The sequence below is a fragment of the Quercus lobata genome, chromosome 4 (genome assembly GCF_001633185.2).
Source record: "Quercus lobata isolate SW786 chromosome 4, ValleyOak3.0 Primary Assembly, whole genome shotgun sequence".
In the NCBI taxonomy this organism is placed as follows: Eukaryota; Viridiplantae; Streptophyta; class Magnoliopsida; order Fagales; family Fagaceae; genus Quercus; species Quercus lobata.
Genome location: NC_044907.1, coordinates 10,544,800 through 10,558,731, shown reverse-complemented (window position 1 = coordinate 10,558,731; position 13,932 = coordinate 10,544,800). Strand labels below are relative to the sequence as shown.

Sequence of the window (13,932 nt, the reverse complement as noted above, 5' to 3'; positions counted from 1 at the left end):
CTCCTTCTGTGGTGAGAAGCCAAAAGGCCCTCTCCTCTCATGACCCAAAGCTCCAAAAACACGTTGGAGGGCTTTTAGATCTCTCCCCGAAACATTCATTCTCTTAGAGTTCCAAAATGATCCACATTCTCAATGCAGCCTAATAGATTTTTCACATCAACTGTATATTAAACATAATATGCAAAATACGAAATAAAATTGTTTAAATGTGACCCATGCAAATAAGGGTAATTAGAGAGAAAAATAGTAGTTTGATAATGATTTGATGACAAGAGATACTTTTAGAGATAGAGAGAAAATGTATTTATGAGAGGTTTAATGGTGATATGTGATATGTTGCGGGACTTCTTCTTCTTCTTCCTTCTTTTCTTTTTCTTTTTCTTTTTTTTTTCTTTTTTTTAGAAAGAGAGAGGTATGCCTTTTTCATTTATAGACAAATATCAATAACTTTCTAAAAAAAATTATTTATTTATTTATTTATTTTAGATTGTTATATAAGTATAGGTTATACTATATAAATATATATATATATATATATATCTCGAGCCTTATGTAATTTTTTATATGGTTAGAAGGAAGAGTTTTCTCTATATAACTAAATTAGGCTCAAACTATAAGTTCTTACATTTGATTACAGATCAATTTAGTGCGCGTTTGGATAGCGTTTATGGTTGGCGTTTGTGCGTTTTGCTAAAAAAATGTGAGTCCCATGGCACTTTTTACAGACCTACAAAAGTCATCCAAACACAAATTTCAATATAAATTTGGGTCCCACAACACTATTCACACATTTAAAAATTATTTTGTTACAGTGTTTTCAGTTTTTAGCAAATAAGTGATATCCAAACACACCCTTAGTGTGAATCAAAATGTAAATTTGAACTAAGTTAGCCTCAAACTATAAGTTCTTACATTCAGTTACAAATCAATTTAGTATTAATCAAAATGTAAATTGGAAGTTTGTTTACATAAATCAAGATATTAATTTTTAAAAAAATTATATTGATATTATATGATACTAATAATATTTAAATTTGAAATAATTGCATGAAAGGAGTTGCTTGCACTTATTATTTTTACTCCTCTTAATTATGTTTATAGCTTTTCTCAAAAAAAATCACCGCACACTCTTGGTACGATGCTCACTTATACTTGTAAAGTGTGGGGACAAAGGTCGGGGTTTAAGTTTTTAAGAGGAAATTTCATGCACATATACATTTAGATTATGTTAAAATAGAATTCTATCTTATTTCAAAAAAATATATATGTTTATAGCTGTATGAAATATCCAAATTTTCTTTTTGCCAAAATAATCCTCAAATCCAAGTATAATTTCATTAGAAATGAAAAAGAATCTCAAACACGTATAAATGCTTGCTAGTTATTCTAGGAATCAAGCAAAAAACAAGGTAAGTGGATAGTAGATTCTAATAATTGTCTCTTTTTTGCACACAGAAATTTTTTTTTTTTCCTTTAAAAAAAAAAAGAAATATTTCTTTGTGTTTTATTATTTGGAATTATGTGATCATTTATCAAAAAAGGAAAATTCCAAATTTGTAGTTTTCATTTAAAAACAAAAAATCAGGGACATGACTTATCCTAGAGCCCCACCCCAACCTACCAATGGGTACCAAAGGAAAAAAGAAAATTGCTTTAATAATTTCAAGTAAAAGCAAAACATAGCAAGGTACAAGCACTTCACAGCAAGCCTGGATTTATTAATTTATTTTAGTTTTTGAGGATCATTTTTTTATAATTAAAATTCACAAAAAAAATAATAAAATAAAAAAATAATAAAAAGGGAGAGAGAAAAATCAAAAACAATATTAGAAAGTTGGGATTTTTCCTGGCAATAAAAGGAAGTTGTTACTTTTAAGCAACTGAATTTCTCTCTCCTCTCTCTAGATCTTCTCAGAATCTCCTAAATACCTGTAAAGCTCTGAATTCCACTCTAAACTAAAGTATCAAATTTTAATGCCACTTCTCCCAGAAAACTAAAGGTAAAAACAGAAACTTTCAACCTTTATTTGCTAAAACTTTAAATTTTTTCTTTTTTCTTTCTGATGGGTCTGTTTTATTTGTTAACAAGAGTTTCTGTTTGTGATTTTTTAATGCAAACTTTGATTTTTAGATATAAATAAGTCCAGCATGGCTTAGAAATTGAATTTGCTTAGTTCTGTTTATGAATTTTCTTCCTTGCTTTAAGCTTTGTTTGATTTGCAAGAAAGTGATGGAAAAAAGGGTGTCAATATTTTATGTAGTGTGATTTCATTGTATGGGTTTCCGGAAGTAATGGGTTGCCACTTTACTGAACCAGTAATACTCTTTTAGGCTTACTAGCGTTGATTTATTAAATGTTTGGAAAACTAAGAGAACATGCAAGATTGGATTAAGATTGGATATTGCTTTTCTTTCTGAGTTTAGTATCTATTTGCTTAAAGAGAGCTCCAATTCAGGGCCATTAGAATTTTCTGGCTTTAGAAATTTTGGAGTGTAGTAAAATTAAGTACGAAATAGTTTTAAGAAAATTTTATGTGAGTTTTTTTGTTAAATCAGTTTATAAGCTGTAGTTTGGTGCAAGTTATTCCCAGGACTAAGAATAGTTTTTAATAATACTATCTGTTTATAATGTTTCCTTTCCAATTTTGAAACTTTAGATTTTTGCATTTTGAAAATGAGTAAAGTTGGATTGTTGAAAAATCATTTGCTTTATCTCAGGCACAGTTTCTGGGTATGGATATTCTCTCATACAGTGGTGCGCCTTGCTCTCATGTAGTAAATTTAAGGTTGGAATTGATTGTGAAGAGTTCAGATTTGCATCAGTCAAAGCTTACTTTTAGAAAACATAAATTTAGGTGCACTAAACTAAATTCCAGATGTGGGTCCTTTAGATTGTACAATATAGATCAGTCTCTCTTAAAGCAACACAGTCACCAGGGCCATTTTAGGTCATCAAGTACCCTTGGGGGCTTTAGAAATGTTGATTTAAAGGTCTCGAGTGGAAGCTATGATGGTTATGTGATTGATGGTAAAGAGGATGCAAGAGATATTTCAAAACCGGGAGAGTCAGAAACTAAGGTTGTAATTCCAGGCATGCCAGATGAATCTAATGGTGAATCTAGTGCTGCAGTCAGTAGTTGCTTTTGGGAATGGAAGCCCAAGTTCAATGTACATTATGAGAAATCAGGGTGTGAAAATGTGACTTCCCCACCAGTGCTCTTTCTTCCTGGTTTTGGTGTTGGTTCTTTTCATTACGAGAAACAACTGAAGGATTTAGGACGTGATTTTAGAGTTTGGGCAATTGATTTTCTTGGGCAAGGCATGTCATTGCCATCTGAAAATCCCACTCCTGGTTCTAGTGAAAGAGATACATTGGAGAGGAAAGATTCTGCTTGGGGCTTTGGAGATGAAACTGAACCGTGGGCAAGCGAGCTTGTTTACTCTATTGATTTATGGCAGGATCAAGTTCGCTATTTCATAGAAGAGGTAGCCAATAGCTCTGCAATTTTCCTCTATTTACTTTCTGTAATGGTAGCATAGCTATTATATTGGCATATTTCTTTAAAGTTAAAACTCACATCTAGTATGTATAATTGCATCTGCACATAAGATTGGCATGTATTATATGTATTAGATTGGCATGTATTAGATGTGAACCCTTTTTTTTTGTGCATACTGTTTAGGCTATTTTCATATTTTCACTTTGATCAGGGAAGTTCACACTGCATTTAAAATCATGCACCTCACATCCTAATATACCACTTTGGCACCAAGCATGGATTAAGTTTGTATAGTTATATTTTTGCAAAAAGTATTGTGGTTCTAGACAATCTTAACAAAACACTGTTCCATCTGTAGTGAAGATTTGGTGAATGACACCTACTAAATTTTTTGCAAACTTGGATGTTAGCTTTAAATCATTATGGGAATGGATATTTAACCTTTTCTTTGCTACCCCAAAAACAAACATATTGAAGCCAACTGGAAGTGTTACTCCCATGGAAGTATATTTGTTACCAGGTCCAACACTATTGCTCAACCCACAACATCTATCATCACACCTCCAATATTAGTATTGTGGGTGCTTGCAAACACATTCACTAACTTTACTATTTCCAGTACAACACTTATCACTACAAGCACTCCAACCTTTTGGCTGGTGGTTCTGCCATTAATTCCAGCATCACATCTGCCACCATCGGTAATGCTACAACCTGCAGCTACCACTGTTATGGCACTACCACCCCATCTGCTACACCATTGCTCTACTAAGACTTTATCTGCTTCAGTCAACCACATCAACCACGGCCACCATTTCCATTGTATTCATTGACACTGAAATCCCTCCACTGCCTCTACCATTGCCACCACTGTCAGCATTTTTTAATCATGAATGCCACTCGTTTACTTCTGTCACATAGTGAATTGGCATGGTTCATTTTGTGGTTTCATGGACTTTAGAAACAATGGATTATACTGATGGTAGCCATACTTCTTGTGAACTATAATCTTTTATCCCTCCCTTTTTTTTTTTTTCTAGTATTATGTGGCATGGGGATCCGATGTTAGTTAATAAGAAATCATCGGTATACTTTGATTTGTTATCTATACACACCATCATAAGCAATAGTATGTCTCAATTTCATACTATATACTATATTTTATCTTGGATAATGAAGTGGCTAGCAAAAAGAGTAAGGATGTCAGTATGTCAGGACTGCTCTCAAGTGTAAGAGCTACCCATTTTTGAAGTTGAGTGAATGACTACTAATTAATGCAAAAGAGGAATTATCCTCCTCTGTTGTTAGGTTTTTCCTTTGGCTGAATCTCAGTAACAGTTAGCATGACATGCAAAGGTACAACATTTAATTAATTATTTTTCTCAGTAATACTTTAGTCTCTATATTGTTTTTGTGGGCAGCAGGAAGACAATGACATCCTTCACCATCTATCTATCACCAAAATTCCATGACAATCATCCTTTGATAACCATAAAAGAATCATGGTTGAGAGTGAATCTTTGTTGTTATTTCAGCTAAAGTAGCTTCAGGATATTTAATCTTAATCAAATTGATCTCCTGGATTTCAGACTAATGATATGTTCAAGTTAGTCTATAAACAGGGAGATAAATCAATCATTTTTCTTTCAGGTCATTGGTGAACCAGTCTATATCGTTGGGAACTCCCTAGGAGGATACGTGGCTCTATACTTTGCAGCATCCAACCCTCATTTGGTGAAAGGTGTTACATTGCTTAATGCAACTCCTTTCTGGGGATTTCTGCCTAACCCAATAACATCTCCTAGACTAGCAAAAATATTTCCATGGTCTGGAACATTTCCTCTGCCTTCCCGTGTGAGAAAGCTCATAGAATTTGTGTAAGTTTAACTGGTCTTTTACATCACATGGTGTCCATTTTCGGATATATGCTTCTGTATTTTCAAGTCAGCTTGTCATGTCTTAAACCTATGAGCACCAGTGCACCACATATAATATCAGTAACCATCCATACATGGGAATGTTATTATTTAATAAAATTTCTTCACAAAAGTTGAAGTTTAGGCTTGGAGAGCAGAAACTTATAATTTTTGTTTTAAATCATTTGAGCTTGAACTGTTAATACATTGTTAACATGGTTAGGTCCTTTACTTATGTTGTAGGAGGAAAAATTGCTTCAGTTACTCTTATCCATTTCCAATGTCTATAGAGTAACAGTATTTTCAAATTTCAATATGTGATTTCAGTTGGCAGAAAATAAGTGATCCTAGAAGTATTGCAGAGATACTCAGGCAAGTTTATGCCGATCATACCACAAAGGTTGACAAAGTATTTTCTCGTATACTTGAGACAACACAGCATCCAGCTGCCGCTGCATCATTTGCCTCAATTATGTTTGCTCCTCGGGGGCAATTATCTTTTGGGGATGCTTTATCGAGGTGGGTTACCTATGCTCAAACTGCTACAAATATTTCTTGTGTCTTCTTTCTTTTTCTTGGTCCAAATCGTTTCCAGTTCATTTCCATTTGTAGGTGTAAAATGAACAATGTACCAATCTGTCTCATGTACGGAAAAGAAGACCCCTGGGTGACACCTGTTTGGGGACTTCAGGTGAAACGGCAGGTCCCTGAAGCTCCATATTATGAGATCAGCCCAGCTGGTCACTGCCCTCATGATGAAGTTCCTGAGGTATGTAGTTTGGCACTCACTAGTTTAGGGTGTTCTTAGATAATGTTTGTAAAGAAAAATACTTACATTGCAGAAATCAAAATTGTGGTAAAGACAAATAAAAACTAAAACAGAATTTTTAATTGAGTAATAGACTTGATTTTTTTTTTTTTTCCTTTTAATAAACCTAAAGCATGGTTCATATAAAAGCTACAAAAACTTAAAAAAATCAATTTTGAATTAATTACATTCTATGAAATTATACGTTATCTTCAAATCAAATCAAATCCTAATCCTGAAAAGATTGAAATAAGATATTTCGGTGTAGTACAATCACATTAGTACAGCACTCCACATTATGATTCTCTACGCTACCCGTAAAACCAGGGGAATTTTTTTTTTCCTACAAATCAGCATGTATCTTATCTTGATTAATGTTGAACATGATATTTTATTGCACTTAATATACCCCACATTTGACACTCTAGTTTGTATGAAGAATGTAGAACAAGGAGTGCCAATGCAGTTTAACAAAAAAAAAAAAAAAAGGAGTGCCAATGCGCCCAATTTATAGGGTCTCAATGAGCTAGGGCCTTCTTGCATCACGATGTCCCTCAGTGGACCAACATGCTTGGGCTTCCTGTGGTCCTCAATCATTATTTTTTTTCTTTTCCTTCCTTGGAATGATTATCCACAAACATAAAGAAATTCTGAAGATAATGCTTGTCCAGTCTCATTTCTCCAGTTGGTTTTGCTAGATGCCATAATTTGATGCCATAGCTGTGACTTCCAAAGGGGAAAAAGAAAAAAGAAAGTAGAAGTTGTTTTATGTTTCGGATATGACACAATGATGCCACTTATTACATGTGGAAAGAAGGATCTTACAGGATAAAAATTCATTAAATTGGTGTTTTCAATCAACTTTTATTCACTTGTTTGGAAGGTTTAGTTGCGATTCATTTGTTGCGAAGGCCATAAATAATTTACCTTGGTTACCTTTATTTCCTTTTCTATTCTAGTACTTAGACCAGACCATTAACTGTTTTTGTCACACAGGTTGTGAATTATTTACTACGTGGGTGGATCAAAAACCTGGAGACACAGGGTTCAATTGCATTACCCCTTCTTGATGATGGTGAAAGTATTGACTACAGCATTGCCAGGGAGTTGGAATTTGTGAGAGATGGATCAAGAAAATCATTGAGTGTGCGTTTCTTTGGATCCAAGTTCTCACTTTGGAACAGTATAAGCTCTTACATCAAATCTCAATTTGGGAATACAGATCTCAAATCTTGATACTGGCACCAACTTTGTCTTTGTTTTGAGCATAATGTATATCTGAAAGTGTACCATGTTTGTCATATACCGGTGTATTAAAGGAATCAATTAATGTATATCCATATTCTTTCTACTTCAATACTTGTTTTTCCATCAAAAACAACTATCCACAAAAGCCTAAAGCACTAAAGCCCTAAAGATGGCTGATTTTTGGTTAAAACATTGATGTAGAGAAATAACTTTAAAAACTGATGTAGCAGGCTAGCAGCATAGGAAGGAGTTAAAATGAAGCCAACCATTATCATTGTATTACTAGAATATTAAGATTATACATTTATGCGTTTGAGTTAGCCTATTTTCTTTGGTTTATTTTGCTTATTAAATAAGATGGATAAAAATATAATTGTACTTATAAAAATAAGTAGAGTTTTAAAAAATTATACAAGCCAAGTAAAGCTAAAAATAAGTTAGCTAAACAAATCTTTGCTCGCCAATCACCACCTTAGCAATCTTGACACACTCGTTTGATTGTAATTTATACTACTAGTACTGCTATCACCAACATACTCTGCAGTAACATTGATCAAAGAAACATATTATGTTAAGAGTTTTATAACTCAACTTTTAACATTTTAACTCAACTTTTAACATTTTCAATAAAAACGTTCATAAGTTTTATAGCTATACTTTTAGTGTTTTCACTTTTTAATGAAAACTATTATAATTCAAATTATTTTTTCAATTATTAAAATATAAAAAGAATGGTAATAATAACATTATTAAATTTAATTAAAAAAAATAATATTAATTTTACATACTAGCCAATAAAATCACTTGCTTTAAAATAAAATAAAATAAAAAAAAGTACAGCTAAGCCTAGATTTTGCCGTGGCCAAAAACAAACCTGCCAAAATTGTACCCGCTGAAATTGTTAACTAATTACCTAACGACTCTCTGGACGCAAATATATAAAAGGGAAATTCAAAAACTTACAAACTTTCCAAGGAAAACAAATTTTCCCAATATGGTAAGGCTGCTATCCAAGACATTTCGCTCTGTCAAAATCCCTAACACTAACCCTAATCCTTCAAAATCGTGCCCATCATCATCATCATCAACAACTCAAAAAACATCACAAGTTAGATTGTGCTCAAGATCATGGTCGGTTTATCTCATTCTCTCGACCAACACCCCCATCAAAACCTACGTTGGCGTCACCACCGATTTTTCTCGCCGGTACATTCACTGATTCATGTTTGTTCAATAGAAAAAAGAAAAAAAAAATGAAATTTTTGTTCATTTTGATGGGTTATTTGATAAATATGTTGAAATTTGTTATCTGGGTCGATCTTAGTTTGTTTAGTTCTTATGCTCAAATGGGGTTCATTTTTTTTTCCCCAATATATATGTTTGATTGGATATAAGAGCATGTAACTTTGTTTAGTTTTGTAATTCTTGATGCGGCTTGCCAATATGGCATAATGGGGTATTTGATAAATCTGTTGGAAGTTCTTATCTGGGTCAATCTTAGTATGTTTAGCTCTTATGCTCAAATGGGGTTTATTTCCCCAATATATATGTTTGATTGGATATAAGAGCATGCAAATGTGTTTAGTTTTGTAATTCTTGGCGTGGCTTGCCAATATGGCATAATGGGCTATTTGGTAAATCTGTTGGAAGTTCTTATCTGGGTCAATCTTAATTTGTTTAGTTCTTATGCTTAAATGGTTTTTTTTTTTTTTTTGGTTTGATTGGATATAAGAACATGCAAATGTGTTTAGTTTTGAAATTCTCGGTATGGCTTGCCAATATGGTGTAATGGGGTATTTGGTAAATCTGTTGACTGGGCCAATTTTAATTTACTGGTTTTTATGCTCAAATGGATTGTATATGTTTGATTGGATAGAAGAGTATGCAATTGTGTTTAGTTTTGTAATTCTCGGTATGGTTTGCCAATATGGTGTAATGGGGTATTTGGTAAATCTGTTGACTGGGCCAATTTTAATTTACTGGTTCTTATGCTCAAATGGATTGTTTGGAATATGTCTGATTGGATTGAAGAGTATGCAATTGTGTTCAGTTTTGTAATTCTCGGTAGGCTTGCCAATATGGCAAAACAGGGTATATGGTAAATCAGTTGAAAGTTCTTATCTGGGCAAATTATAATTTGTTTAGTCCTTTTTTGCAAATGGGTTTTAAATGTTTTCAGTTTTATATTTCATGTTATAGCTCTCTCTAATATGGTATAATGGGTTACTTGATAAATCTGGTGAGAGTTCTTGTCTGGGTTAATCTTAATTTGCTCAGTCCTTTTGCAGAAATGGGTTGATTTTTATATATTTGATTGGATAAAAGAGCATCTAAATATGTTTTGTTTAGTTGTTCTTCTTTTTATGGTTCTCTAATGTGGTATAATAGGTTACTGCTGTGTTAAATTGAATTAACTTAGGCAATTAGCATTTTTTTATATCCCCATTAGGTTATTTGGTTATTCTTCATCTGAGATCTTGCATAATTTTGTCACCTGTAATTGGTGACTGAATTATCTAAATCCTGAATTCAATTATATTTTGTGGTTAAATATGTTGGTTTGGCACAACACATCTTGAATTATTTGGCACCAGAATTTGGAGACTTGGAGTAGGTGAGTGAGTTGAGGAGAAAATCTTGATAATCTGAGTTTAAAAGAAAAATAGGATAGATGGGGTAAAGTAATGTGTTTTTTGAAGAGGAGAAGTAAAAGAAGGATACTTTTTTCTGTTTGTTATTAGTTTAAGCATTTAACATTCTACTGGGTCTGGGTATATTGGAAATAACTTGTTAGAATCATTCAAAAATGTGCCAGAAAATTGTAATAGGAAGCATCTGAGATTTCTACAAGATTTGTCCCAAAAATTATTTATAGAAATATTTATTCTCTTTTCTCATTGGGTGATTTGGTGACTCCATTGATAAGCATGTTTGCAAAACATTAGCAAAAGGTTCCTGAAAAGCTAGTTTATATTGAGAAAATAGGTGTTAGTTTTACAATTGATGAAGGGATGGCAAAGTTTAGAGACAAGGTGTGGGGGATTGTGAGAATAAGTTGGATTGACAAGTACACTAGTAGCAGAAGTTTGAATTGTTATAGAACAGTGAAATAGGAAATTTTTGTGGTTGGAGATCCATTGTGCTCATGCCCGCAAGAGTCGCTTCTTTGTTTGTACAGCAAGCCTTTGGAAAATCCTTCCAGAAGATAAGTTTATTCAATTGATTGGTGCTATATGTGCAAAAGGTATTGGGAATTAGAGGATCATCTTCTTCTTTTTCACAGTATGCTGTGCAGAGGATTCTGGTCTTTTACTTTGATTGGTTTCAATTGGGTATTTCATTGTAGAGTTGGCATGGTTGTTTTGGTGGCAAAAGAAGAAGGTTAACTTGGAAAGAAATGAGCCTTTGTGTTTGATGAGAAATATTTGGACGGAAACGAGTTTTGGAGGGATTGAGTGGCCCCTACACCAATTGGTATCACCTTCCTCAAAGACTTCTTGTGCCTCCCTTGTGGGATGGCTGTACCCATTACTGCTGCTTTACTTGATTTATAGGATTTTTTTTTTCCTGCAAGAGTTGGAGCTTGCCAGCTTTCCAACAATCATGACTTTGTATACCTCCTGCAAATGCAAGTGGTATTCCCTTTGGCACTTTCTATAATGTTAAGGCAAAAAATGAAGAACAAAAGAATTTGGAAAAGAAAAAGGGAAAAAGAAGGAGGGGGGGGGGGGGGGGGTTGGTGAGGGTGGGGGTGGTAAGTGAAAATGATTGGTTATAGATGTTGTGCATTAAGCACTCACACGCACCCAAACTGCAAAAGTTATACTTTTCAATCACACTAGGTACCTGCAAAGTTTGCCTGCTTTTAACTGGTTGAAGGCCTAGTCTAGCTTGTATTGATGGTTCTACTGGATTTCAGTAATGATATTAACATATTTTTCAGTGTATTCTTTAGTCTTAAATATAAATTTTTGCCCTGTGGGCTCTTCCTTTTTTTCATTGAAGCTAGAGTACAAGGAACAGTATTCTTCGTAATTAGACAAGTCTAATTAATATTCATTTTGACAAATTGGAACTTTCTGTGTAGACTGAAACAACATAATGGTGAACTTAAAGGTGGTGCAAAAGCATCTCGTGCAGGAAGGCCATGGGTATGTGCATGCATTATCCAAGGTTTTAAGGACCAAAGTGAAGGTATGTTCTAATTTTTGAGATTTGAATACCATGTGCTTTTCTTTTATTTTCTCTTAACTTTTACTATAGAATATGGATAACATCCTATGAGCTTATTTTGTATCATATTTGTAAAAATTTTACAAGAATATTGAAAAGTTTTCAATTTCTTTTGGTCCTAGTATTGCTTCTTAATAGCTGCATTTTTCATGGAATGCTTATTATCATCAGCTCAAATAATATGCAATTCTACGAGTTTGGAAACTATGTTGACATAAAAACTTTCATATGTAATTCTAGAATATACCTATCTTTTGTTGCTCGTTTCTGGTTTACTTTTGAAATGTGCTGCTTAAAAAAATTTGATTTTTTTTCTTTGGGTTTATTTTTTGGAAATTACATTGAAATGATGCTTGGATCATAGTCATTTGATGAAAGACGCAGAAAGCCGATTATAGTAGGTAAATGCTATGTAATTACTTTCACATGTCTTAATGATTTTGCTAATTGCAAAAACTGCAAAGTGACTAACTGTAGATGATCTCTACCCTTACATATATCACCTGTTCTTTTGTATCAAGTATTGGCTTTCTTCATGAATTGCAATCTGTTTTCTGAGTCACTCTAATTGAATTGTCGTGAAATTTGATAGTGTTTTCAACTTGACTAGACAATTCTGTAATTTATGTTCTTAATGACAATAAATTCTTCACTGAGCACAAAAATTGCAGTCTCTCACTTCTTTACAGTATTGTTACATTAGGGGGCAGCCGTATTTCCACAACGAAATTACGGACACTTGTTGACAGTTTCTGCTAAGAAGCTTTAAAGTTTAGTTTGGCATATTGTGTATAGCTAATTAACCTGCTCTGATTTGTCAGACAATTGTTTCCATAACCTTTGCTAGAATTCACAGGCCCTTTATCAATTTCGCGTGACTGAATAATGATTTTTGTCATTTAGTTGTTATGATGTCCATTATTATTATTATTATTATTTTGGGTCAAATATCTTCATTTAGTCATACTTTAGTCTTGTTTAATGGACATATAATCCTCTTTCTGTGTTACTATCATATTTGTGTATAATTTTATGATAAACCGATTGGAGCTATCATATTTGTATATAAACCCTGCCAATAAAATTTGTATCCTTTCTAGCTTATCATACTGCACCTTGAATTGAAATATTGCTACATATTTGATCAATGATAAAATATTGTTTGGGGTTGTTGCATCTGATTCTCCTTTTTCTCAATTGTTTTTGTAGCTTGTGAGTTTGAATCAAAATGGAAAAAAGTTTCGAAGAAATTGCCACATAAAAAGGCAAATGACGACATGCCAAAACACTTAGATGAGACCTCACTTCTATTATTGCAAAAAAGGCAAGCAGCTCTAGATAGAGTTAAAGGTTTGCTCGATTGTGGTCACCTAGAAATTGACTGGCAATTGAATCCTCATTGACAAGTAAATGTCATTTTTTAAATTAATTTTTTATAATAAATTTAAATTAATATATTAAGCTATAAAAAAATCTAGTAAAATTTGAGGTCATACTCATACATGATTGACAGCATGTGGCACAAAATCATTGTATGTATATTTGATGCTATTTGTATTGAAATAGGGAGAATGAGTGAATGATCATGTCTAGTTGTGAATCACTAAAATGTACCATCTCCCTTGTACTCAATAATGAGAGAAAAGAGCAAAGTACTTCTTGTATTGTATTGTATTGCAGAAACAAAAAAAAAAATGAATGGTCCAATGGTCATCTGTCATACATACCTCATATAAACTTTGAACTAGATGTAAAATTGACATGTTTTAGTGGTTATTATGTCTAGAAAGTATTTTATACATATGTCACACCCTTCTTACATATATTTGAAATCCACACCCATTGACTTAGCATTTACATAAACGTGAAAGTAATGTTGAGATGCCACCTCTCGTGGTTTTCTCGAATGTTAGTTTCTGAGCTCATAGCGTGTATCTTGCTGGCTTCATTTTTGTCAAAACATAGAATGCAAGTTTTGAACTGCAGTTATGACATGACATATTGTCAAAACTGAAACCAATCAAAAACTGCAATTATGACATGACATATAGTCAAATCTGAAACCAAATTCCAAAGTCAAAGGACCCTATATTGCATAGAAAATGTTTCTCTCCAACTGGCTTATTTCATGACAGTTTGGTTTGGAGCTTCATAGCCAAAATTGCAATCCTTTCTGTATGATTTGATTTTATTAGTAGCACCTTCAGTTTTCCTAAAAAATAAATCC

At 33.1% G+C, this 13,932-nt stretch overlaps 2 protein-coding genes across 2 annotated transcripts; both read left to right on the top strand.

Moving 5' to 3' along the window:
* The first annotated feature begins 1,854 nt into the window (after positions 1 to 1,854).
* LOC115986975 (pheophytinase, chloroplastic) lies at positions 1,855 to 7,581 on the top strand. Its single transcript, XM_031110408.1, has 6 exons — positions 1,855 to 2,000; positions 2,719 to 3,486; positions 5,151 to 5,377; positions 5,744 to 5,935; positions 6,029 to 6,185; positions 7,221 to 7,581. Exons 2-6 carry the CDS (start codon positions 2,734 to 2,736, stop codon positions 7,458 to 7,460), a joined length of 1,569 nt encoding a protein of 522 aa, XP_030966268.1. The 5' UTR covers positions 1,855 to 2,000; positions 2,719 to 2,733; the 3' UTR covers positions 7,461 to 7,581.
* Positions 7,582 to 8,399: 818 nt separating this feature from the next.
* LOC115984221 (structure-specific endonuclease subunit slx1) lies at positions 8,400 to 13,490 on the top strand. The gene is made up of 3 exons (XM_031107195.1): positions 8,400 to 8,678; positions 11,560 to 11,666; positions 12,915 to 13,490. The coding sequence occupies exons 1-3, from the start codon at positions 8,467 to 8,469 to the stop codon at positions 13,106 to 13,108; spliced, it is 513 nt and encodes a 170-aa protein (XP_030963055.1). The 5' UTR covers positions 8,400 to 8,466; the 3' UTR covers positions 13,109 to 13,490.
* The last annotated feature ends 442 nt before the right edge of the window (positions 13,491 to 13,932 follow it).